Source organism: Theropithecus gelada, chromosome 7b (assembly GCF_003255815.1).
Source record: "Theropithecus gelada isolate Dixy chromosome 7b, Tgel_1.0, whole genome shotgun sequence".
Taxonomy (NCBI): domain Eukaryota; kingdom Metazoa; phylum Chordata; class Mammalia; order Primates; family Cercopithecidae; genus Theropithecus; species Theropithecus gelada.
The window spans coordinates 75,281,049-75,305,289 of NC_037675.1; the positions used below are offsets into that span (position 1 = coordinate 75,281,049).

Below are 24,241 nucleotides of genomic sequence, written 5' to 3' on the forward strand. Positions count from 1 at the left end.
AAAAAAAAAAAAAAAAAAAAAAAAAAAAAAAAGTGCCTATGGAAAGCTTTTTGGTTGATAAAAGTCTATCAGATGAAGGTTATTAAGAATGTACTTGTGGCCGGGCGCGGTGGCTCAAGCCTGTAATCCCAGCACTTTGGGAGGCCGAGATGGGCGGATCACGAGGTCAGGAGATCGAGACCATCCTGGCTAACACGGTGAAACCCCGTCTCTACTAAGAAATACAAAAAATAGCCGGGCGAGGTGGCGGGCGCCTGTAGTCCCAGCTACTCGGGAGGCTGAGGCCGGAGAATGGCGTGAACCCGGGAGGCGGAGCTTGCAGTGAGCTGAGATCCGGCCACTGCACTCCAGCCTGGGCTACAGAGCGAGACTCCGTCTCAAAAAAAAAAAAAAAAAAAAAAAAAAAAAAAAAAAAAAAAAAAAAAAAGAATGTACTTGTAATCGGTACATCAGTTAGGTTTATTAACTTGCTGCAGGACACTACGGAAAACAGAGGGAACTTAGGGTCGGGGGTGTGATTTTTATACGGCTGGCCAGCTTCCCTGATTGATTCTGGAATGGTGTTGTCATGAAGTGGGGACAATTTAATAAGTGAATGATTGAGCTTTTTTTTTTTTTTTTTTTTAGGCAGGATTTTGCTCTGTCACCCAGGTTCTGGAGTGCAGTGGTGCAATCATGCCTCACTGCAGCCTGAACCTCCTGAGCTCACGTGATGATCCTCCCACCTCAGCCTCCCGAGTAGCTGGGACTACAGCACGCGCCCCCACATCTGGCTAATTTTTTAATTTTTTGTAGAGACGGGGTTTCACCATGTTGCCCAGGGTGGTCTCCAACTCCTGAGCTCAAGTGATTCGCCTGCCTTGGCCTCCCGAAGTGCTGGGATTACAGGTGTGAGCCACTGGGCCCCGCCCAAAGGCAATTCTTATTCAAAAGGTGAGAAGAATAAAGTAGGGTGGGTAAGTAATTGATCAGTAAGCAGTATAATTTGGAAGAAGGAGTGTTAGTAATTTTGCACCTATAGTATGGACCTGAAACACTGTTTCCTGATGCTCTTGCTGTTGGCATTATCTATGCCTATGACAGTCTGAGTTATACTTCCTCAGTCCTGGGCTGATTTTTATTTTTCATTGTGGAGGAACTTTGAATTGACAATTGATTGAGGAGGAGCCAGCCTTACTAAAATCCAGGGTAAGAGTCAGAGGTATGTATGCACCCTAGCCCTGGCTCTGCTACAAAGAGTGTGCGATCTTGGGCACGTTTTTTCTTTTTTTTTTTTTTTTTTTTTTTTTGAGACGGAGTCTCGCTCTGTCGCCCAGGCTGGAGTACAGTGGCCGGATCTCAGCTCACTGCAAGCTCCGCCTCCCGGGTTTATGCCATTCTCCTGCCTCAGCCTCCCGAGTAGCTGGGACTACAGGCGCCCGCCACCTCGCCCGGCTAGTTTTTTGTATTTTTTAGTAGAGACGGGGTTTGTCCGTGTTAGCCAGGATGGTCTCGATCTCCTGACCTCGTGATCCGCCCGTCTCGGCCTCCCAAAGTGCTGGGATTACAGGCTTGAGCCACCGCGCCCGGCCTTTTTCTTTTTTTTTTAAAGACAACGTTATTAAGATATAATTTCTATACAATATATTCGCTCATTTAAAGTGTACAATTCAGTGGTTTTGGTATATACACAGAATTGTGCAACTACCATCACAATTTTAGAACACTTTCATCGCCCCTAAAATAAACGCCATACTCTGTAGTAGTCACTCCCTATTTCCCCTAACCATCCACACCCCACCCCACCAGCCCTAAGCAACCGCAAGTCTACTTTCTGTCTTTAAGAATTTAGGGTCCGCCAGGCACACTGGCTCACGGTAATCCTAGCACTTTGGAAGGCCTTGGCTGGTGGATCACTGGAGGCAGGCGCCACCACACCTGGTTGTTTTTTTTTTTTTTTTTTTGAGACAGAGTCTCGCTCTGTCGCCAGGCTGGGGTGCAGTGGTGCGATCTCAGCTCACTGTAAGCTCCGCCTCCCGGGTTCAAGCGATTCTCCTGCCTCAACCTTCCCAGTAACTGGGCCTACAGGCGTGCGCCACCATGCCCAGCTAATTTTTGTATTTTCAGTAGAGACGGGGGTTTTGCCATGGAAACCAGCCTGGTCTCGATTTCTTGACCTTGTGATCCGCTTGCCTCGGCCTCCCAAAGTGTTAGGATTACAGGCGTGAGCCACCGCGCCTGGCCTTTTTTTTTTTTTTTTTTTTTTATTTTTAGTAGAGACGGGGTTTCACCATGTTGGCCAGGCTGGTCTCGAACTCCTGACCTCAGGTGATCCACCCGCCTCTGCCTCCCAATGTGTTGGGATTACAGGCGTGAGCCACCACCTCGGTCAAATGTGGGGGGCAATTTTCTTAATCTTTTTGTGCCTTAGTTTTCTCTTCTACAAAAAACGGACGACAATTGGTCATAGAGTACTAACAGGATAAGCGAAAACTTATGTGACATTGCCTATAAGGAGCCTCGTATAAAGTCCGAGAGGTTCAGGTCTGCAAATCAGAATCCGCCTCCTGGTCCCTAAACGCTCATTTTAACCCCACGCCCCTCCGTGACACGCCCCTGCTGTCTGTTTCCAAGGCAACGCCAAACAGTTTCCTCTCTGGGATTCCTTTCCCGGGGGCAGTCCCGCTTCCTCCCTTCTCTTTCTCTCCTCACCTGACGGCTGCCCTCCGCGCCTCCGGGGGCTCCCTCAGGCCTCTCCACGGTCATTTCGGCTGGACAGAGGCAGCAGCGGCTGTGACAGCGATAGGTGCAGCAGCGGCGGCAGCGCTAGCTGTGCGGAGCCAGGGTCCACCCCTTTCTAGCTTTGGCGTCTGATAGGCTTCCAGGGCAGCCTCCGATCCATCCCGCCCGAGGAGGCAAAGTTCGTTTTCCGATTGGCCTATTCTCTTCGCGCATTTTATTTCCGGTTCTGAGGGCGCCGCTGAAGCGGGACGGGATTGGAGTGCTCTGCTCCGGAAGCACTACCTAGTTGGGCCTGCCGGAGGCCTGAGTGCGACGGCGCAGGTCTGCACCATGGCCGCCCGGCTGGTGAGCCGATGTGGGGTTGTGGGTGCAGCTGCCTACAGCAGCCCGCTGGTGTCCTGCCGCAGGTGGTCCGGCGCCTCAACAGACACCGTGTATGACGTGGTGGTGTCGGGTGGAGGCCTGGTGGGCGCTGCAATGGCCTGTGCCTTGGGTAAGCTCCTCTCCAGGCTACTAGTGGCGGGACACTGGGCCGCGGAGGCACGATGAGAGCCGTGAGAGCCCTAGCACGACTTGTCCAAAGACAGTTTCTCCCCTGCCCTCCTAGAGGAACCCCAGGGCAGGCTGGAATGCGTGTGGTCCTTCAGGGCCCAGTAGGGTCAAAAGTGGGAGGGGCGTTCTGAGTCTGTTCTACTCATGGGAAAGCAGGCCTTCCCAGGGTTATTTATATATGAGAGTTCCAGTTTCTCCAGATCCTGGACAGTACTTGTCATTGTCTTTTTGTTTATAGACATTGTAGTGGGTGTAAGTAAAGTGGGATCTTCAGGTTTTGATTTGTATTTCCATAATGATTAATGATGTTGAATATCCTTTCACATGTTTTTTGGTCATTTGTGTCTTCTTTGGAAAAATGCCTCTTTGCCCGGTTTTTAATTGAGCAGTTTGTCTTTTGAATACTGAGTGGAAGAGTCATTTTTATTTATTTTTCGAGACAGGGTCTTCCTCTGTGCCCAGGCTGCAGTGCAGTGGCACGATCACAGCTCACTGTAGCCTCAACCTCCCTGGCTCAATTGATCCTCCTGCCTCTGCCTCCCAAATAGCTGGGACTGCAGGCATGCGCCACCACTCGGCTGATTTTTGTATTTTTTTATAGAGACGAGGTCTCACTATGTTGCCCAGGCTGGTCTGGAACTCCTGGGCTCAAGCAATCCACCCGCCTCAGCCTCCCAAAGTGCTGGGATTACAGGCATAAGCAACCCTGCCTGGCCATTATTTTGTTTATTCTGTATACAAGTCCCTTATCTGATAAATGACTTGCAAATATTTTCTTCCATTTTGTAGTCTTTTCACTTCCCCCCGCCCCACCCCCCAGACGGAGTTTCGCTCTTGTTGCCCAGGACGGAGTACAATGGCACGATCTCGGCTCACTGCAACCTCTAGGATTACAGGCACGCGCCACCACACCCGGCTAATTTTTGTATTTTTAGTAGAGACGGGTTTTCACTATATTGGCCAGGCTGGTCTCGAACTCCTGACCTCGTGATCCACCTGCCCCTGCCTCCCAAAGTGCTGGGATTACAGGCATGAATCACCATGCCCGGCCCATTATGAGATATTTTTTGCGATTTTTTTTTTTTTTTAAGCTCCTAAGCTATCATTAGTATTAGTGTTTTTTATATGTGACCCAAGACAATTCTTCTTCCATTGTGGCCTGGGGAAGCCAAAAGATTGGACACCCTGGTCTGAGGGCAGCTATTCCACCCTATGATCCTCATCTCACAAGATACACAAAATTTAACTTAAAGCAGATCATAGACTTCTGTAACAGGGTGGTTCTCATGACTACTTGGGAGGCTGAGGCAGGAGAATTGCTTGAAACTGGAAGGGGGAGGTTGCAGTGAGCCGAGATTGTGCCACTGCACTCCAGCCTGGGTGACAGAGTGGAGACTCTGTCTCAAAAAAAGAGAAGAAGCTAGTGCCCTCTACAGAGTGTGTCCCTGTGCCCCATCCTCCACAGCAAAACCTGCTGTGGTACTGCAGCAAGAGGGGCCACTCACTGTCTGTATGGCTGGAGCTAACTTTCTTTTTTTTTTTTGAGACAGAGTCTCCACTCTGTCACCCAGGCTGGAGTGCAGTGGCAGGATCCCAGCTCACTGCAACCTCTGCCTCCCAGGTTCCAGTGATTCTCCTGCCTCGGCCTTCTGAGGAGCTGGGACCACAGGCGCCCGCCATCACACCTGGCTAATTTTTGTGTTTTTAGTAGAGACGAGGTTTCACCATGTTGCCCACGCTGGTCTCAAACTCCTGAGCTCAAGTGATCCATCCGCCTCGGTCTCCCAAAGTGCTGGGATTACAGGCGTGACCCACTGTGCCTGACCTTTTTTGTTTTTTTTTTTTGTTTTTTTTAGTTTTTGAGACAGGGTTTTACTCTGTCCCCCAAGTAGGAGTGCAGTTGCACAAACATGGCTCAGGTGTGCCACCATGCCTAGCTAGTTTTTTAAAAAATATATTTTTGTAGAGACAGGGTCTTGCTATGTTGCCCAGGCTGGTCTTGAACTCCTGGGCTTGAGCGATCCTCCCACCTCGGCCTCCCAAAATGCTAAGATTACAGGTGTGAGCCACCATGCCTGGCCCACCTTTTCTTTTATAAACTCTAATTCTTTTTTTTGAGATGGAGTTTTGCTCTTGTTGCCCAGGCTGGAATGCAATGGTACAATCTTGGCTCACTGCAACCTCTGCCTCCCAGGATCAAGTGATTCTCCTGCCTCAGCCTCCCGAGTAGCTGGGATTACAGGTGCCCGCCATCACACCTGACTAATTTTTTTGTATTTTTAGTAGAGACGGGGTTTCGCCATGTTGGCCAGGCTGGTCTCGAACTCCTGACTTCAGGTGATCTGCCCACCTTGGCCTGCAAAGTGCTGGGATTACAGGTGTGAGCCACCTCACCAGCCTTTATAAACTCGTAATTCTTTATTCTTGGTTTAATCTTGAGACTGCATTGAATTTTGCTTATTTATTCCACTTTTTCTTTTGAACAGGAGTTGTAATTTTTAGTGACTTTAATACTCGAGATTGGAAAGAACTGGTGTTTAAATACTATAACTTTTTCACTTCATTTTTCCTTTCTAGGACGTTTCGTTTGCTAGTTAGGTGTTTGCCATTACTTGCTTCTTGGCACGTGGCATGTAGTGGTCTTTGGAGAAGCCTTACAGTTGTGGGCCAGGTGGTTCTCATGGCTAAAATGGTGGTGTATGTTATTGCTTAGGACTCTGCATGGGTATAGTGTTTACTTTATGTTCTCTGTAAGAAATTCATACTCTAAGGGTTAAGTAGTTACTCTGTTGTTTCTCTTGGTAATGGGAAAAGAAATACTTGATTTTCCTGAAATGATATAAATTTTTAATTTTTTTATTTTTTTAGGGTATGATATTCACTTTCATGACAAGAAAATCCTGTTGCTAGAAGCGGGTCCAAAGAAAGTATTGGAGAAATTGTCAGAAACTTACAGCAACAGGGTCAGCTCCATTTCTCCTGGCTCTGCAACGCTTCTCAGTAGTGAGTAGAAGATCCTCCTTCAAAGATCCAGTCTCCTTTCCCACTCAGCTTTGTAGTGTATCCCATGGGGCAGAGTCATCAGAGCCTCTGACAAGGAGGGAACTCACTGAGGTGGGTGGAGAGAGGGTGGGATTGGTAGTCTAATACAGATGTGGACCCCTGCAATTGCCACTGCATCAACTCCCTGTCAGGAATGCATCTTTGAGGCATGTGGGTCCATCATGTTGACTTCACTTGTGATGTTGTGTCATTATGAATTGGTGGAACTGAAATCATATGAACTAATCATGAACATTCACTTTGAATAGCAGTGCTCTCTTCATCCTGAGTCAAGCCCTCTAGCAAGCTAGGGAGCTTGCATGTGAAATGCTCTTGGGGTGCAGATGAATAATGTGTACACGTGGAACCAGTTAGCAAACTGTCATTAGGTCTGCTGGATATTTCCCTCAGACCATCCTGTCTGTAATCACCCTATCTCAAATTAAACTCTTCCATCACTTTCTAGCCCCTTTCCCTGCTCTATTTTTCTTCATAATGCTTACTACTACCTGGCATTATATTATGTGTTTGTTTTTTATTGTCCATCTCTCCAATTAGAATGTTAAATGCAGAAGGCCAGGGACTTTGTCCATTTGGTTTCCCACTTTACTGTATTTGGCACATAGTTGGTGATCAGTAACTATTTCCTCAGTGAATAAATCTGTTCAGTGCTATGAAGAGCTAAAAAATATAAAATAGTGCCAGGCACAGTCATGTGTAGCTGTAGTCCTGGCCACTTGGGAGGCTGAGATGGGAGGATCACTTGAGCCCGGGAGTTTGTCCAGCCTGGGCAATATACCGAGACCTTGTATCTTGAAAAAGAAAAGACAAATGGGCCGGGCGTGGTGGCTCAAGCCTGTAATCCCAGCACTTTGGGAGGCCGAGACGGGCGGATCACGAGGTCAGGAGATTGAGACCATCCTGGCTAACACGGTGAAACCCCGTCTCTACTAAAAAATACAAAAAACTAGCCCGGCGAGGTGGCGGGCGTCTGTAGTCCCAGCTACTCCGCAGGCTGAGGCAGGAGAATGGCATAAACCCGGGAGGCGGAGCTTGCAGTGAGCTGAGATCCGGCCACTGCACCCCAGCCTGGGCGACAGAGCGAGACTCCGTCTCAAAAAAAAAAAAAAAAAAAAAAGAAAAGACAAATGGTTTTAAGTTTCTAGAAATCCTTTGTGAAAGCAATTTTTAAAAAATTGTCTTTAGGAGTTTTATAACTTCAATAGGATGATGAAGAAAAAGAACAATATGGATTTGGTTTTCTTTTTTTATTTCCCCTACTTTATGTGATTCGACCTTTTGATCATGGAAGCTGGGTCTTTATTTATTTATTTATTTATTTATTTGAGATGGAGTCTTGCTCTGTCACCCAGGCTGGAGTGCAGTGGTGCGATCTCGGCTCACTGCAAGCTCCGCCTCCCGGGTTCACGCCATTCTCGTGCCTCAGCCTCCCAATTAGCTGCGACTACAGGCACCCGCCACAACGCCCGACTAATTTTTTGTATTTTTTAGTAGAGACGGGGTTTCACCGTATTAGCTAGGATGGTCTCGGTCTCCTGACCTCGTGATCCGCCCGCCTCGGCCTCCCAAAGTGCTGGGATTACAGGCGTGAGCCACCGCGCCCGGCAGAAGCTGGGTGGTTTTTCATGCTATGCAACCTGGAACTGGGGAACAGAGTAGCTTAGGTATTAACATCAAACAAGATAGAAGTGGAGAGTATTATTGAAGAATACTGAAAACAACCCTTTACATAACAGGATGGAGGACAAGGGGGAGCCCAGGTCCCTGTGAGGTCACTCTGGTCTATAGATCCTTTCTTTTGTAGGTTTTGGTGCCTGGGACCATATCTGCAACATGAGATACAGAGCCTTTCGGCGAATGCAGGTGCCCCTTTATCTTTTTCAATTTTGTCAAGATGTTTTGGTCTGTCTTGTGTTAAGCTATCGGAGTCCACTTTCTTCAAGTGTTCTGTGAATGTAAGAGGAATCAGACAAGGTTCACAGTCTGACGAAGTGGGGAGAAGCATTCCCAGAATCTTCTAATTTTATATTTTCCTGCCAGAGAGGCTGACAATTGTGATTTTTCTGCTCTGTCACTTGGGAAAGCAATATTGTTTCTGATTGGAGTGATGTTTCCTTCTTGGTTTTAATGCAAACTTTCCTTTTGTGTTTCCAGGTGTGGGATGCCTGCTCAGAGGCCCTGATAATGTTTGATAAGGATAATTTAGATGATATGGGCTATATCGTGGAGAACGATGTCATCATGCATGCTCTCACTAAGCAGCTGGAGGCTGTGTCTGGTGAGGCCCCCATCTTCCATCTTGCATTCATTGAGAAGTGAACTGCTTAGGACTTACTGGAAGAAAGGATCTCTTTTACAATATTCAGTGTCCACCATAAAGAAATCCTCTGATGGCCGGGTGTGGTGGCTCACGCCTGTAATCCCAGCACTTTGGGAGGCTAAAGCGGGCGGATCACAAAGTCAGGAGATCAAGACCATCCTGGCTAACATGGTGAAACCCCATCTCTACTAAAAATACAAAACAAAAATTAGCCGGGCGCGGTGGCAGGTGCCTGTAGACCCAGCTACTCGAGAGGCTGAGGCAGGAGAATAGCGTGAACCAGGAGGTGGAGCTTGCAGTGAGCCAAGATTATGCCACTGCACTCCAGCCTGGGCGACAGAGCAAGACTCCATCTCAAAAAAAGGAATTCTCTGATGATTATTTCACAGTGCTGGATACTTAGGAATTGCTGGGCCATATAATAATTCTATGTTTAATATTTTCAGAAGCTGCCAAACTTTTCTAAAGAGGCTATGCAATTTCACTTTCCCACCAGTATATAAGGGTTCCAATTTCTCTACATCCTCACCAACACTTATTTTCCTTCTTTTAAAAAAAAAACTGTAGCCATCCTGTTGAGAGTGAAGTGGTATCTCATGGTAGTTGTGGTTGCGTTTCCTTAGTAACTAATGATGCCAAGTATCTTTTCATGTCCTTACTGGCCATTTGTGTATCCACTTTGGCGAAATGTCTGTTCAAAATCTTTTGCCGGTTTTTTTTTTTTTTGAGACGGAGTCTTGTTCTGTTGCCCAGGCCAGAGTGCAGTGGCACGATCTCCGCTCACTGCAAGCTCCGCCCCCCTGGTTCATTCTCATGCCATTCTCCTGCCTCAGTCTCCTGAGTAGCTGGGACTACAGGCGCCCGCCACCACGCCCGGCTAATTTTTTTGAAGTTTTAGTAGAGACGGGGTTTCACAGTGTTCACCAGGATGGTCTCGATCTCCTGACCTCGTGATCCACCAGCCTTGGCCTCCCAAAGTGCTGGGATTACAGGCATGAGCCACTGTGCCCAGCCTTGCCTGTTTTTAAATTGGATTATTTCTCTTTTTGAGTTATAGGAGTTCTTTATATATTCTGAATATAAATTTATCAGTTAGGCGATTTGCAAATATCTTACTGTTCTAGAGAGAGAAAAATTGGAAGCAACTTAAATGCTTTTTGATATTGAATAGTAGTTCATGTAATGAACCACGATGTACCTTTTAAAGATAATTTGGATCTAAAATTTAATAACTCAGAAATTTGTTCCATAATATATTGGGTCATATGATCACACTTGTGTGTGTATGTACATGCATAGGAAATTGTCTGGAAAGCTATACACCAAAGCTGTAACTGCAGTTGTCTCTGAGTAGTTTCATTAAGGGTGATTTTTCCCCACTTTAACCTTTCTTTGTTGTCCAAACTTTTACAGCGAGCTTACTATTATTATTTAAATTGCTTTGTTGAGGGTATGACTGACTGACATACAAAAAGCTGTAAATGATGTATACAGTCTGATATTTTTGGAGATAGTGTTTTGTTTTGTTTTGAGACAAGGTCTTGCTTTGTTTTCTCTGGCTGGGGTGCAGTGGCTCAAGCAATCCTCTCACCTCAGCCTCCTGACTAACTGGGACTACAGGTGAGCACCATCATGCCTGGTTAATTTTTTGTAAAGATGGGGTTTTACCATGTTGCCCAGGCTGGTCGTGAACTCCTGGGCTCAAGTGATCCTCCTGCCTCAGCCTCCCTAAGTGCTGGGATTACAAGCATGAGCCACCCGTGCCTGGCTATAGAGCGTATTGTTTTTATGACCAGAAAAATGAAATGGTTTCCAGCTGGAATAAAATATTTTGTAGTCTAGGATTTGTTTCAGCCTATGGTATTCCCAGCTTGTCTACTATAAAAACACACACGGGCTCATTTAGGCGCAGAGTGAAAATGGAGGCGCAGAAGCATGTGGACAGTAAGAAAGAGTGCCTCTGACGGAGTTCACTGAGAACTTCAGTGTCTTTTTTTGACATTGAGTTATCTCTGTGGCTTCTGTCATTTATTAGCTCAGACCATAGCATTAATTACTGATTTTTTTTTTTTAATCTTAAATGACAAGACACTGCTGTCCTGGGACCTTGCTTTAGGTTTAGTTATGGCTTTTTCCTCAGCCTATGTGGCCCGCCTTTCTAATTTTTTTTTCTCTCTTTTGAACTCCCCAGACCGAGTGACAGTTCTCTACAGGAGCAAAGCCATTCGCTATACCTGGCCTTGTCCATTTCCTGTGGCAGACTCCAGCCCTTGGGTTCATATTACCCTAGGTGATGGCAGCACCTTCCAGACCAAATTGTTGGTAGTTGAAGATTCTTACTTTGCTAGGGGTCTCGTATATCTACATCTTATCCTAGATTCTAGGGACTCTGGTTTTAGATCTAAGCTATAGTTTAATTTTAGGCAAAGCTTTTGGTTATAAGGACTGGTACCCATTCAGGCCAGCTCAAGTTGAGATGGTCTCATCCTAAATTCTGTACAGGAAGCAATCTCATGGGCCGTCTTAGGTCATGAAATAACAGATAGCTGGGCCTCACAGGGCAGGCACCACAGTGTAGGGAATGGAGGCTGTTCTTTCCCTCTGAGGAGTCTGTGGTCATTGATCTCTTGCCTCTCATTTTTCTCCTTTCTGCTCACAAGCTTCCCTTTTTGCATGGCAGCCATTCCTAACCCTACATCAGAACTATTCAGCTCCAGTGTGTGCCCCATACTGAAACTTTCCTTATTGCTCTCTAGTTCAAATATCAGGAGGGCCTGGCTGAGTTCAACTCATGGCTGGCACCTTTTGAGTCATGTCCAGCTTTGGCTTTGTTGGCTGAGGCTGAGGTGACACAGTGCAGGGGCTCCGCCTCTAGGGGCTCTGAGTGAAGCAGGCCTGATGGAATTATCCTGCCACAGAATGGGCTCACCAACAATCAGAGCTGGAGGAAACTTTAGGGGGCAGAGAAAAACTTCTGAAGCAGTTTAAGAAGAGGCTGTAAGACTTAGCAGGCTTGTGTGTACATGCAGATAGGTGCAGATGGTCACAACTCTGGAGTACGGCAGGCTGCTGGAATCCAGAATGTGAGCTGGAACTATGACCAGTCTGCTGTTGTGGCTACTCTGCATTTATCAGAGGTAAGATGCTGAGCTGCCATCTGGGGACTCTATTCATAGGCACTAGGTACTTCGCAGAGAAACTTTTCTCCTCTCTGTTGCAGGCCACAGAAAACAACGTAGCCTGGCAGAGATTTCTTCCCTCTGGGCCTATTGCTCTGCTCCCGGTAAGAGGTCCTTCTGGCCAGTCTGCCCACATGCATGCAGCCTTTCCTCTTCCCTTTCTCTCAGCCTTTTTCTGGTTTCAAGGGAATCTGTCCAGGCTGGTTGTAAGTTCCCTTCTTATCTTTTTATGCTTGAGAGTTCCCAAATGCAGAAGAATCTTAGCCCTTGGTATTGGTGTTCTTTTGACACAGCTTTCAGACACCTTGAGTTCCTTGGTTTGGTCTACGTCCCATGAACATGCAGCACAGCTAGTTAGCATGGATGAGGAAAAATTTGTGGATGCCGTTAACTCTGCCTTTGTGAGTATCGATATACCCAGCTAATGATGTGTTGCAGGAGGACATACAGAAAGATGTGTTTTTGTTTTTTTTTAAAAAAAACAGAGTCTTGCCAGGCTGGAGTGCAGTGGCGCAATCTTGGCTCACTGTGCAATCTCTGCCTCCCGGGTTCAAGGGATTCTCCTGCCTCAGCCTCCCGAGTAGCTGGGACTACAGTCATGTGCCACCATGCCTGGCTAATTTTTGTATTTTTAGTAGAGATGGGGTTTCACCATGTTGGCCAGGCTGGTCTCAAACTCCTGACCTCAAGTGATCTGCCTGCCTTGGCCTCCCAAAGTGCTGGAATTACAGGCGTGAGCCACCATGCCCAGCCAGAAAGGTGGTTTTGAGTCAGGAAAAAGGAGTAACCAGTCAGCTGTCCCTTTGTACTTTGTAACTATAATGCTTGGTCTGGATTATGTGGAGGAGGGCATACAGGGAAATGCAAAACAATAGAAATAATAAATAATACCCTTTTGAGGGTTGTGGGCTGCTGTTAGGCTGACTGAAACAGCTGCCTGGGTGGTGGTTAGCATTGGCCTTTTTTTGAAGCTGTAACACTTGCATCACTTGGAACAGTTCTGCTAGGTTCCAGCTACCTGAACCTTTCAAGCCTAATTCATTGGAAGTATTCCTAGGGAAAGGCTGAGCGAATATCAGCATGGGGCTTAAGAGTAAGCTTAGTAGGTGGGTTCAATACTGGTTCTACCTGTTCATTTCCTGAAAAATATAAATAGTATCACTAACTTCTCAGGATTGAATGAAGACTTTCAAAATGAGAGAACTTTTGTAAAATGCATGGAACATCTTTAGTACATTGTAGGTGCTCAACAAATACTAGTAACTATTCTGGAGTAGACACAGCCTTTGGATAATAGGGGTACCAGTATTACTTTTGGAGCCTAAATGACACTCAAAGCCTGCCACCTTCACACCAAAGAACTAGACTCCACTGCTCTGTAGTAGCAACAATAATGAAAGGAACATAATGAAGTGGATTCTGAGATAAATGGTGAACACTACCCCACTCTGGGCCATTTAGTATATATTCCTGGCACAGGTCTAGGACCTCTGCAGTGCAGTCATTCACCATTAATTGTCCTTTCTATGTAGCAGGCTCTGGAGATACTGAGAACAGTCTCTGCTTTCAGGAAGTTCATAGTCAGGCGAGGAAGACCGTAAATGACAATCTTCGTACAGTGATAGAAGTATGCATAGGATGCTGGGGAAGCATACAGGAGGGGTTAAAAAGAAGCGACATCTTCTGGATGCTCTGAGGTGTTATCCTAATGAAATAGAGACAGGCATTCTAAGCAGAGGAGAGTCGTGGAGGTAGAAGGATACTGTGTGATGAGCTATACTGTGGCCGGTGTATGGTTATTGAGGGTGGGGACTAGTGAAAGGTGAAGCTCAGCAGTAGGCAGGGGCCAGCTCATGTGCAGTTTGGCTTGATCTTAAAACCTGTGGGGAGCGATGAGAAGTTGAGCTGTGCACTTGAGGGGCTTATCACTTGTCAAGATCAGTGTAGGCAAGTTGGGTAGCATTAGCCTAAGCTTTGGTTACAAACAAGGTTTCTTTGTTGAATTTTTAATTCCCTGCTACTCAAATTTCACCTTGTGTGTCTTGTGGCTGGTGCTGCTCAGTGGAGTGATGCTGACCACACGGACTTCATCGACACAGCTGGTGCCATGCTGCAATATGCTGTCGGTCTTCTGAAGCCCACGAAGGTCTCGGCTCGCCAGCTGCCCCCAAGCGTAGCCAGGGTGGATGCCAAAAGCCGAGTTCTGTTTCCTCTTGGGTTGGGACATGCTGCTGAGTACGTCAGGCCTCGGGTGGCGCTCATTGGGTAAGATGATAACAGAGCAGGGCCACTCCCTTCTCACCTTGCTGCCAGATGTCACACCTGAACTCTGCTTTATTCTTAGGGACGCAGCCCACAGAGTCCATCCGCTTGCAGGACAGGGTGTCAACATGGGCTTTGGGGATATCTCCAGCTTGGCCCATCACCTCAGTACGGCAGCCTTCAATGGGAAGGACTTAGGTAAGGATTCAGGTACTGTGGAGAAGTATCCAGAGGTCATATAGTTAGGCAAAATCAGGGCCCACAGTAGCAAGAGGGAGTGGACATAAAATATATATGGTGGCTTGCTAGGAGAGGGAAGAAAACCTTATTATTGGATGAGGGATTTAATCTTTCCTCTGCCTTTCAGGTTCCATGAGCCACCTCACAGGGTATGAAACGGAAAGACAGCGTCACAACACTGCTCTTCTGGCTGCTACAGACCTACTAAAAAGGCTCTATTCTACCAGTGCCGCCCCGCTTGTGTTGCTCAGGACATGGGGCTTGCAGGCCACAAATGCAGTGTCTCCACTCAAAGTAAGAGGTTGCTCAGAGGAATGACTTTGCAAACAGCTCTCAATTTCTTTTTTTTTTTTTTTTTTTTTTTTTTTTTGAGACAGAGTCTTGCTGTTATCACCGAGGCTGGAGTTCAGTGGCACAATTTCTGCAGCCTCTGCCTCCCAGGTTCAAGTGATTATCCTGCTTCAGCCTCCCAAGTGGCTGGGATTACAGGCACCTGCCACCACACCCGACTAATTTTTTAATTTTTAGTAGAGATGGGGTTTCACCATGTTGGCCAAGCTGGTCTTGAACTCCTGACCTGTGATCCGCCTGCCTCGGCCTCCCAAAGTGCTGGGATTATAGGCATGAGCCACTGCGGCTGGCTCACAGCTCTTAATTTCTTTGAATTAATTTTCTTGGCTGTAAAATTATTATCTTTATGTGTCTGCCTTCTCAAGGGTTACGAGCAGAAGAGTACTTGCTAGGCTTTTAGGTGTTGCAGCCCACATCTAAGTAGTAACTTTATGTATAAGAAGGGCTTAAGAATAGTGAATAGGGAGTGTTGTGGCACATGCCTGTAGTCCTAGCTATTCAGGACACTCAGGCAAGAGGATCATTTAAGCCCAGGAGTTTGAGGCTACAGTGAGCTATGATCACATCACTGTACTCAGACTGGGTGACAGAGTAAGACCAGTCTCTTGGAAAAAAATAATAATAATAATGGATAGGGATTTCTAATGATGAAGATGTTTAAGCTGCTTTCGCTGCTTGGCTGGTTTCATCCTGAAAACTTTCATTTAAAGATATGTTTTTTCTGTTGGGTGCAGTGGCTCATGCCTGTAATCCCACCACTTTAGGAGGCTGGGGAGGGAGGAGTGCTTGAGTCCAGGAGTTTGAGGCTGCAGTGAGCTATGATCACACTACTGCACTCCAGCCCAGTCAACACAGTGAGACCCTGTCTCCAAAACATGTGTTTATAGATACGTATATATTCCTTTTTTTAGCTGAAATAAAACAGGGACTCTTGGGAAGAATATCTACATGATTATTATCTACAATAATAATTCTGTAGAGAATTATCTACAATAATTATTTTCTTCACCTTACAGTGTTAAGAGTTTCACTCACTTATATTTTTTCTCCAGGAACAGATTATGGCCTTTGCAAGCAAATGAGTACTCCTCTCCTAAAGATTATGTTGATGAAAAAGAACGTCCTCCCCCAAGACCCATCATACATATTTTCAAGATCTTATTTAATTTAATAAACTTACTTTACATTAGAATTCTCTTTTTCTTCTTTGCTTAATGGGCCTGTGGCACCCAAATAATGAATGATAATTTGCTATGAGGAGCATACATTAGCCAGACCAAAGGAAAAAACTTTGAAGGAAGACTTACAATGTGGTTGAAAAGAGCTTTTTATTACTAAAAAACCCACAAGGTGCTGTCACACTCATTTCCAATTGTTAACAATCATTTCTAAAGAGAAAATTTACAGTTTTTTTGTTTTTGTTTTAGTGTTGGTCTTAAATTTATACAGTTGTTTTTTTGATAGAGGTAAGAATTAGAAATAGTTGATGCATTTTTGTTAGAATTGCTGTTTAAAAGTTAACATCAGAATGCAAATTAAATATAAATTGCTTTAACCTTTGTTACAGGTACACTGGACTTTCTGAAAGGAAAACCAGGTCTCATTAATGCTAGTTATTACTTTATCACAGCACCAGATTTCCATTTTATTTATGGTTCCTCTCTGGGACACCACTGTCTGTTTAATAAAACAATAAATAATTCATTGCACAGATCCGAAGACCTCAGGAACCAGATCACAAGGGAAACCGATTAGCAGCAGAATTTGTTCGTGTTTGGTGGCAGACTGGTGGCCAACTGGAGGGAAGGGAGTTTTACTGTGGGTTTTTGAAGAGGTCTCTTCACAAGACCAGAGATGCCTCTTGAAGAGATTTTTAGGTTGTGGATTTGCTTACTCTGAAGAACATCTTGCCCAAAAGTCTGATTTGAGATGAAATGAGGGGAAACAGTCTGCTTTTGAACCAAGTAAGGTATTATTGGGAATAATTTTTAGAGCCATGGGAAATCTATTCTTATAGGGGCGCTTTTCAGGCAAATGGAGAAAATTTAAAAGATTCTAGAACCAAAAAGTGACAATGTCGCAACCTTCCTGGAATCTCAGGAAAAAGAATTAAAGATGGCAGCTGCTGTGAAAAGCTGTGTGACTACTGGCGGAGACTGCAGGGACAAGGTCATCTTTCACAACAAATGGAAAAGTGGCCTAGATGAGGAGGACACAGACTCTCCAGAAGTTATGCAAACAAAATCAGGCAAGACGAAGAATTTTAAGGCACACCTCCATTGGCCCACAGAGTGTTCTTCATATGACAATGATGTTAAACAGCATCTGTCATGTACCAGGCCATGTCCTAAGTATTTTAAATATATTAACACATCTACGAAGAGGAAACTATTAGAATCTGTAGGACCTCTTAAGAAGCCCAAAGGGTCTACTGCAGGCAGGATGAGCCTTACAGAAAAAAAATAAAAATTCTGATTCCAAATTGCTCCTAAAATGGACAAATTGGTTACTTCTCCAGAACGTCTAATCAAGGTTAACAAAATAGATATAGGTAAGTTTCTGGAGTTAGAATGCATCTACCCTAGAGTTCGGAGGTATTCGGGATGACCAAAGGAGTCTGTTGGATGGTATTTGTGCTATACAAAATGGCCCCCGCCATGATTAAAGACCAGAGACTTACATCTCTGCATTTGTCAAGCTGGAACAGTCTTTAGTGAAGGAAGCTTACCACTTGTAAAATACTGGTTTCTACTGGAGGAAACATGGACAACATTAGTGTTCTGTGACTGGTCTGGCACCCTACTTTTATTGACAAAGATCGGAAGGGGTCTAAAAGTCATGTCACTTAATAAAGAACTTGGGAGGAGCTTTCCTCAAAAGATCCAAAGATTCTAGAAGGAGAGATTAGAGCAGAACTAAGACCACTTAGAAGACAGACAGATTTCAGCTCAATATAAGGAATTTTTTTTAACATCGGTGCAGTTCCAAATGGAATAAGCTGCTTGAACATGCCTTAGCAGAAGCTGAATGACAACCTGTTAGGAATTCTAGGGAATTCTGTACTGAGTACAACCTTGGCTTATTTCTTTGGACTGTTTCCAACTCAAGATTCTGTTATTTCATTATAAGCATTTTGAGGAAGGCAGTTGGTATAAAGGTGACCTTAGTAATAAAAGTCAGTGTGAAGTCTAAAGAAATTCCACAATGAATTTAAAGACAAGAATTTTAGGGACAAGGAAACAGAAATTTGTCTAGTAACTTGCACATAGCAGATGGTAAATATTTATTGACTTAATGGAGTTAAAAATAAGGTTTCGGCCAGGCATGGTGGCTCATGCCTGTAATCCCAGCACTTGGGGAGGCCGAGGCAGGTGGATCACGAGGTCAGGAGATCGAGACCATCCTGGCTAACACGGTGAAACCCTGTCTCTACTAAAAAATACAAAAAAAATTAGCCAGGTATGGTGGCGGGTGCCTGTTAGTCCCAGCTACTCGGGGGTCTGAGGCAGGAGAATGGCATGAACCCAGGAGGTGGAGCTTGCAGTGAGCCGAGATCGTGCCACTGCACTCCAGCCTGGGTGACAGAGCAAGACTCCATCTCAAAAACAAAAGCAAAAAATAAAATAAGGTTTCCCATGGACTGTGTGAGGGCCAGGCATATTTAACATCCTTTGTGAGAGAGGATGGAAACAGTCTACTGTGAAAGCCATCAGTTTGGGGAAATACAAACACTCCTGGAAAGAAGCTGGAGGTTAAGAACCAAGGCAAAGGGGCCAGACCACAGGGAGGTCTTCCAGGTCCAAGAGCACTACAGGGCAGATGAGAAGCAGGGATGATTATGTAGAAAGTGCAAGATAAGGCCAGGCACAGTGTCTCATGCCTGTAATCCCAGCACTTTTGGAGGCGGGTGTATCAATTGAGTTCAGGAGTTGGAAACCAGCCTGGCCAACATGGTGAAACCCCATCTCTACTAAAAATACAAAAATTAGCCAGGAATGGTGGTAGGCGCCTGTAATCCCAGCTACTCAGGAGGCTGAGTCACGAGAATCGCTTGAACCTGGGGGCGGAGGTTGCAGTGAGCCGAGATTGCGCCACTCCACTCTAGCCTGGGCAACAGAGCAAGACTCCGTCTCAAAAAAAAGTGCAAGATAATGAATTTGGGGTAAATAATTCACAGTCAAGAGCTCTGAGCACTTGGATTGAAAAAGAGAACATGAGGGATATTAAATATGGTTCTCCCTGGAAATGTTGGTCCACTGTACTGACGTGGGCTGAGAGCGCCAACCAAATCCAAGTGGGGTTTTGTCAGGAATGGTATTGGAAACTCTGAACTAGATAAATAATTCAGAGGATATTAGCAAAAGTGGTAAGGGGCCAGGACAGGAAGGTACTGTTACAAACGGAGAGAATAAAAGAGCAAACTGAAATAACAGATCTGGAATAGCACAGACACTGACCTCTGACCACAGACCAAAAGTTAGGGCCTAGTTGTATTTCTTAGAAATACAAAGAAAACAAGTTTAGAATCATAGAAAACACTGTTAACACATTAGCCTGGGAGGTGGTACTGGCACTGAATATACACATACCCATAAAGTCGGATATGTTCATTAATCCCAGAGTTGACTGATAAAATGCTGATTAAAGAAAAGGTAGGCTATATGAGGCAGCCACACCCTCCCAAAACATGTCCCCAGAGACTGGGTGGCCTCCTTTCTTAAGGCTGTAGTCTATGCACAGTTAGGAGTTACTCTCCATCCTATTAATATTTAGGATGGCTCTCAGCTGGCTGATTGGAGCTAACACAGAATAGGATCATACAGATTCTGATATGGTCCCATTTTGTGTTGTTGAATTATACGTGGAAAGCAAAATCAGGTATTTTTTTTCTCTTTTTCAGGGGAGGTGGGTGCAGATAAGGGTGGGCAGGGCACTGTACAGGGAGGAAAAAACTGATATTGATGGGTCATGGGATTGCAGTAAGTCAACTTAGTTTACCATTTAAGAGGAAAATTTAAGTATTCAGTGGAATGAGGCACTCAAAGGGTTGAAATGAGATTTTTCTTTGGTTCCCAGGGACCTGTCCCTGGGCTCTCACTCCAAGGTTAAGTTCCAAAGCTTCTTGGCTCACAGGGCTCTCTGTGATGCTCTGGTACCAGCTGTGTACTCTTGAGTGGTTAGGCAGCAGTTCACATTAGATATGTAAAATTAATTAAACCTAAATCTCTAGGCTCAAGTCCAGGATGTCCCCAGACTAGCTCAGAAACTGAGTGCTCTCTCCTCCCCTTAAAAAGGTGTTGGCAAATGCAGGCCTCCAAGGAAGTGCGTGGCCTCAATGGGAGATGCCCAGAGACTGCAACAGGTGAAAGGTGGCCCCCAAGGCCCAGCCCGTCTCTATGTTGTTCACTTTCTTTGTGAGCTGTTAAGAAGAAAAAAAAGTCTTCACCTTTTCATCCAGTTTCCAACTCTAGCAAGCACAGCTCTCGGGCAGACGATATTGGCAAAGAATATCCACATGGGCAAACCATGGCGAAACTGACAGGAGCCAGTCTTTGCAGGCTTCCCACTATGTAACGATTTCCTTCTGGCCGTGGCCCATTGGCCATTGCCCCTACACCTGCCATTCTCATCTCTGAACTGAATGCTTCTGGCCCAGGTCGTGGCCCATCAGGCCTTCTAGAGAGATAGTTTAGACAGACAGTATTCTGAACTCTTTCCCTAACCTTGAAACTACACAAAGTATCCCCTGCTTTATTTTCTGATTCACTAATTTCAGATAAGGCAACTTATAATGTAATGGTAATAGATGCGGTAGAAAGGGCATGGTCAGGAGATGAGAATAGATTTAGGGCTAGAAAAGAACAAACCAAGCTTCTCAACTCCTACTATGTAAGCAAGTGCCTCTTCCTAAGCACTAATGATAACCAAACATGGGGCCAGGCACAGTGGCTCACACCTGTACTCCCAGCACTTTGGGAGGCCAAGGCAGGCGGATTGCTTGAGGTCAGGAGTTCAAGACCAGCCTGGGCAACATGGCAAAACTCCGTCTCTACAAAAAAATTAGCCAGAACTGGTGGCACACACCTGTAATCCCAGCTACTCGGTGGGCTGAGGTGGGAGGGTTGCTTGAACCCGGGAGGGGCAGAGGGTGCAGTGAACTGAGATCATGCCACTGCACTCCAGCCTGGGTGACACAGCAAGACCCTGTCTCAAAAACAAACAAGGCCAGGAGTGGTGGCTCATGCCTATAATCCCAGCACTTTGGGAGGCTGAGGTGGGTGGATTACCTGAGATCAGAAGTTTGAGACCAGCCTGACCAACATGGTGAAACCCCATCTCTACTAAAAATACAAAATTAGCCAGGCGTGGTAGCGCATACCTGTAATCCCAGCTACTTGGGAGGCTGAGGCAGGAGAATCGCTTGAAACCGGGAGGTGGAGGTTGCGGTGAGCTGAGATTGCACCACTGCACTCCAGCCTGGGCAACAAGAGCGAAACTCGGTTTCAAAAGAAAAAAGAGGCCGGGCGCGGTGGCTCTAGCCTGTAATCCCAGCACTTTGGGAGGCCGAGACGGGCGGATCATGAGGTCAGGAGATCGAGACCATCCTGGCTAACACGGTGAAACCCCGTCTCTATTAAATACAAAAAAACTAGCCGGGCGAGGTGGCGGGCGCCTGTAGTCCCAGCTACTTGGGAGGCTGAGGCCGGAGAATGGCGTGAACCCGGGAGGCGGAGCTTGCAGTGAGCTGAGATCCGGCCACTGCACTCCAGCCTGGGTGACAGAGCGAGACTCCGTCTCGATAAAAAAAAAAAAAAAAAAAAAAAAGAAAAAAGAAATAACCAAATAGGGAACTTAACACATTATAAGCCAGTATCTATCTCAATTAGCTTAGTGACCTTGGGCAAAACTTTAGACCCAAATTCCTCAACTATATAAGAAGAGGATTAGATTAGTGTGTATCAGTTTTATCAATCTGTTTTCTTCAGAATTTTAGGGGTTTCTTAGAAACACTTCAAAGGAAAAAGGGAGGCCAAATGATAGAGGAGTTTCAGGCCCCCAATCTCTGCTTCAACCAGAATAGTTTTGTATTACTGATATATTTTTTTTTTGAGACGGAGTTTCCCTCTTTGTTGCCCAGGCTGGAGTGCAATGGCATGACCTCTCCTCACTGGAACCTCTGCCTCCCAGGTTCAAGTGATTCTCCTGCCTCAGCCTCCCAAGTAGCTGGGATTACAGGCACCTGCCACCATGCCCGGCTAATTTTTGTATTTTTAGTAGAGATGGGGTTTCACCATGTTGGCCAGGCTGGTCTCAAACTCCTGACCTCAGGTGATCCACTCGCCTTGGCCCCTCAAGTGCTAGGATAACAGGCATGAGCCACCACACCCGGCTGTATTACTGATATTCTACATAAGTTTTTGTTGGATAAAGATGCTACCACTACCAAAAAAAGTCTGTAAACCCGTTGATTGTTCTCTGTTGACCTGATGAAATCGAGCCTAGACACGTGCCCAAAAGTGGGGATAAATAACTTACTACAGATAAAGTAGAGCCTGCATGTATTGAAACAGATGGAGAGAGACAGGAGGACAAAGAGAGACCTAAGATTCAAGAGGCACTAAATATACGAGGCACACATGAAATATATATGACATATTATATATGCATGAGGCATTCAGTGTTCATGAGACCTTAAATAAGCCACTCACTGGTGACACCCTTTTGGTCCCTCATGTCCTCTGCCAAAGAAAACCCATCGTACATGTTGATGGCTAAGCTAATGCTACTGGCCAGGTGTGTCTGCCCCTGGGGCCTCTCCAAATAGGGCAAGTTTGTGTGGTGGCCTCAGGCACTTTTGTCTTTGTGCTCCCATGACCAAACTTCAGCTCCAGTATGTGTAACCACTCTATTAGCAGCAAAGAGAGGCAGGACATATAAACCCACTCAAATGGAACCCAAGATTTAGAGAGAGTGGTACTTACATCCTGCTTGCATCGTGTCTTCTGTGTTCATCTCTTCATCTGTTTCCCCTTGCTTCTCACCCTGAGTTCTAAACTGATTTAATAAACCATGTGGGCCGGGTGTGGTGGCTCACTCCTATAATCCCAGCCCTTGGGAGGCCGAGGTGGGCGGATCACCTGAGGTCAGGAGTTCGAGACCAGCCTGACCAACATAGTGAAACCCCATCTCTACTAAAAATACAAAAAAATTAGCTGGGAGTGGTGGCGCACGCCTGTAATCCCAGCTACTCGGGAGGCCAAGGCAGGAGAATCGCTTGAACCCAGGAGGCGAAGGTTGCAGTGAGCTGAGATCATGCCACTGCACTCCAGCCTAGGAACAAGAGTGAGACTCCGTCTCAAAAAAATAATAATAAATAAATATATAAACCACGTGACTTGGCATCTTAATTTGGGCTTCTAGTCTTTCTGTTCTGTGACCTCTGCAATAGCTTGCCTGGTAATACACTTGGAGGCTACCATTGCATTGAGGTAATTTCCCACATTCATGGTGCCCAGCACAGTACCTTGTCCATAGCCCAAACAAAACTACCTCATAATTTCACTTCTGGCTACTCTGATTACTGAATAAGCTCTTACTCCTTCTCAACCCCCACAAAAGAAGGCTGTTATGGGACTCTGGTGTCCTGTCTCTTACCTGTAAGACTGTGCTGTCTGCAAAGCCAAAGCCATCCTTTAACAGGGCTGTGATGTAGCTGAGATCCATGCACAGGAAAGGACTGCCTGAGGTGAAGTTTTCCAAGTTATCACACACTGAAAGAGACAGAGTAAACTGGAGTTCAAGTTTGCAACTAACTGAGAGGTGTAGGATTTTCTCTTAGAAAGTAGAATAGGGGGCCAGGCGTGGTGGCTCACACTTGTAATCTCAGCACTTTGGGAGGCCGAGGCAGGTGGATCACCTGAGGTCAGGAGTTCAAGACCAGCCTGGCGAACATGGTGAAACCCTAACTCTACTAAAAACATAAAAATTAGCAGGGCGTGGTGGTGTGCCGCTATAATCCCAGCTACTCGGGAGGCTGAGGCAGGAGAATCACTTGAACCTGGAAGGCAAAGGTTGCAGTGAGCCGAGATCGCACCACTGCACTCCAGCCTGGGTGACAAGCAAGACTCTGTCTCCGAAAAAAAAGATGGTGGGGAGAAGAAGAATAAGCAAAGCAGAAGTCTCCCTCTGGTTAATGCCTAGGCACCTCAGAGGCTGGACAATGCGCTGCCTGCCTCTGTAAGACTGCAGCTTCTGAAGAACTTGCAGTTCTCTGGTATGATTAGCCATTCACATTTACATGGGCTCTAGTTTATTTGCTAAGTTTCTATGACCTATTGTGCGGGCTTAGTCCTAAGTCCCTTATCTATTTTTTTTTTTTTTGAGACAGACTCTCGCTCTGTTGCCCAGGCTGGAGTGCAGTGGCGCGATCTCCGCTCACTGCAAGCTCCACCTCGGTTCACGCCATTCTCCTGCCTCAGCCTCCCAAGTACCTGGGACCACAGGCGCCCGCCACCACCCGGCTAATTTTTTGTATTTTTTTTTTTTTTTTTTT

The 24,241-nt window shown here is 45.9% G+C and overlaps 3 protein-coding genes across 5 annotated transcripts in view; 1 reads left to right on the forward strand and 2 right to left on the reverse strand.

Annotated features, from left to right (window-relative positions):
* Positions 1–3,029, reverse strand: part of FAM161B (FAM161B, centrosomal protein) — a 17,414-nt gene extending 14,385 nt beyond the window's left edge. The window contains exon 1 of the mRNA XM_025392034.1: positions 2,692–3,029. Coding sequence (XP_025247819.1) covers positions 2,692–2,745 — 54 coding nt within the window. The 5' untranslated portion in view covers positions 2,746–3,029. The remainder of the gene's footprint in view (positions 1–2,691) is intronic.
* On the forward strand, positions 2,947–15,877 carry COQ6 (coenzyme Q6, monooxygenase). Its single transcript, XM_025392043.1, has 12 exons — positions 2,947–3,214; positions 6,142–6,276; positions 8,141–8,199; positions 8,491–8,614; positions 10,848–10,978; positions 11,686–11,793; positions 11,877–11,939; positions 12,129–12,236; positions 13,898–14,100; positions 14,180–14,295; positions 14,465–14,631; positions 15,741–15,877. The coding sequence occupies exons 1-12, from the start codon at positions 3,052–3,054 to the stop codon at positions 15,768–15,770; spliced, it is 1,407 nt and encodes a 468-aa protein (XP_025247828.1). The 5' UTR covers positions 2,947–3,051; the 3' UTR covers positions 15,771–15,877.
* The window catches only part of ENTPD5 (ectonucleoside triphosphate diphosphohydrolase 5), a 58,197-nt gene continuing 47,764 nt past the window's right edge, over positions 13,809–24,241 (reverse strand). For 2 of the 3 annotated variants that reach the window (XM_025392044.1, XM_025392045.1), the window contains 2 exons: positions 23,344–23,459; positions 19,161–20,107 (listed from right to left, as the gene is read on the reverse strand). In XM_025392044.1, the coding sequence (XP_025247829.1) occupies positions 20,021–20,107; positions 23,344–23,459 (203 nt within the window). In that variant the 3' untranslated portion in view covers positions 19,161–20,020. Of the gene's footprint in view, positions 14,276–19,160; positions 20,108–23,343; positions 23,460–24,241 lie in introns of those variants that run through there. The other variant, XM_025392046.1, reaches the window with a different exon arrangement.

Coding starts and splice junctions, on each gene's coding strand:
- COQ6 (XM_025392043.1), top strand. CDS start 3,052: ATGGCCGCCCGGCTGGTGAGCCGATGTGGGGTTGTGGGTGCAGCTGCC. Junction 6,277..8,140: donor CTCTGCAACGCTTCTCAGTA/GTGAGTAGAAGA, acceptor TTTCTTTTGTAG/GTTTTGGTGCCTGGGACCAT. Junction 12,237..13,897: donor ATGCCGTTAACTCTGCCTTT/GTGAGTATCGAT, acceptor GGTGCTGCTCAG/TGGAGTGATGCTGACCACAC.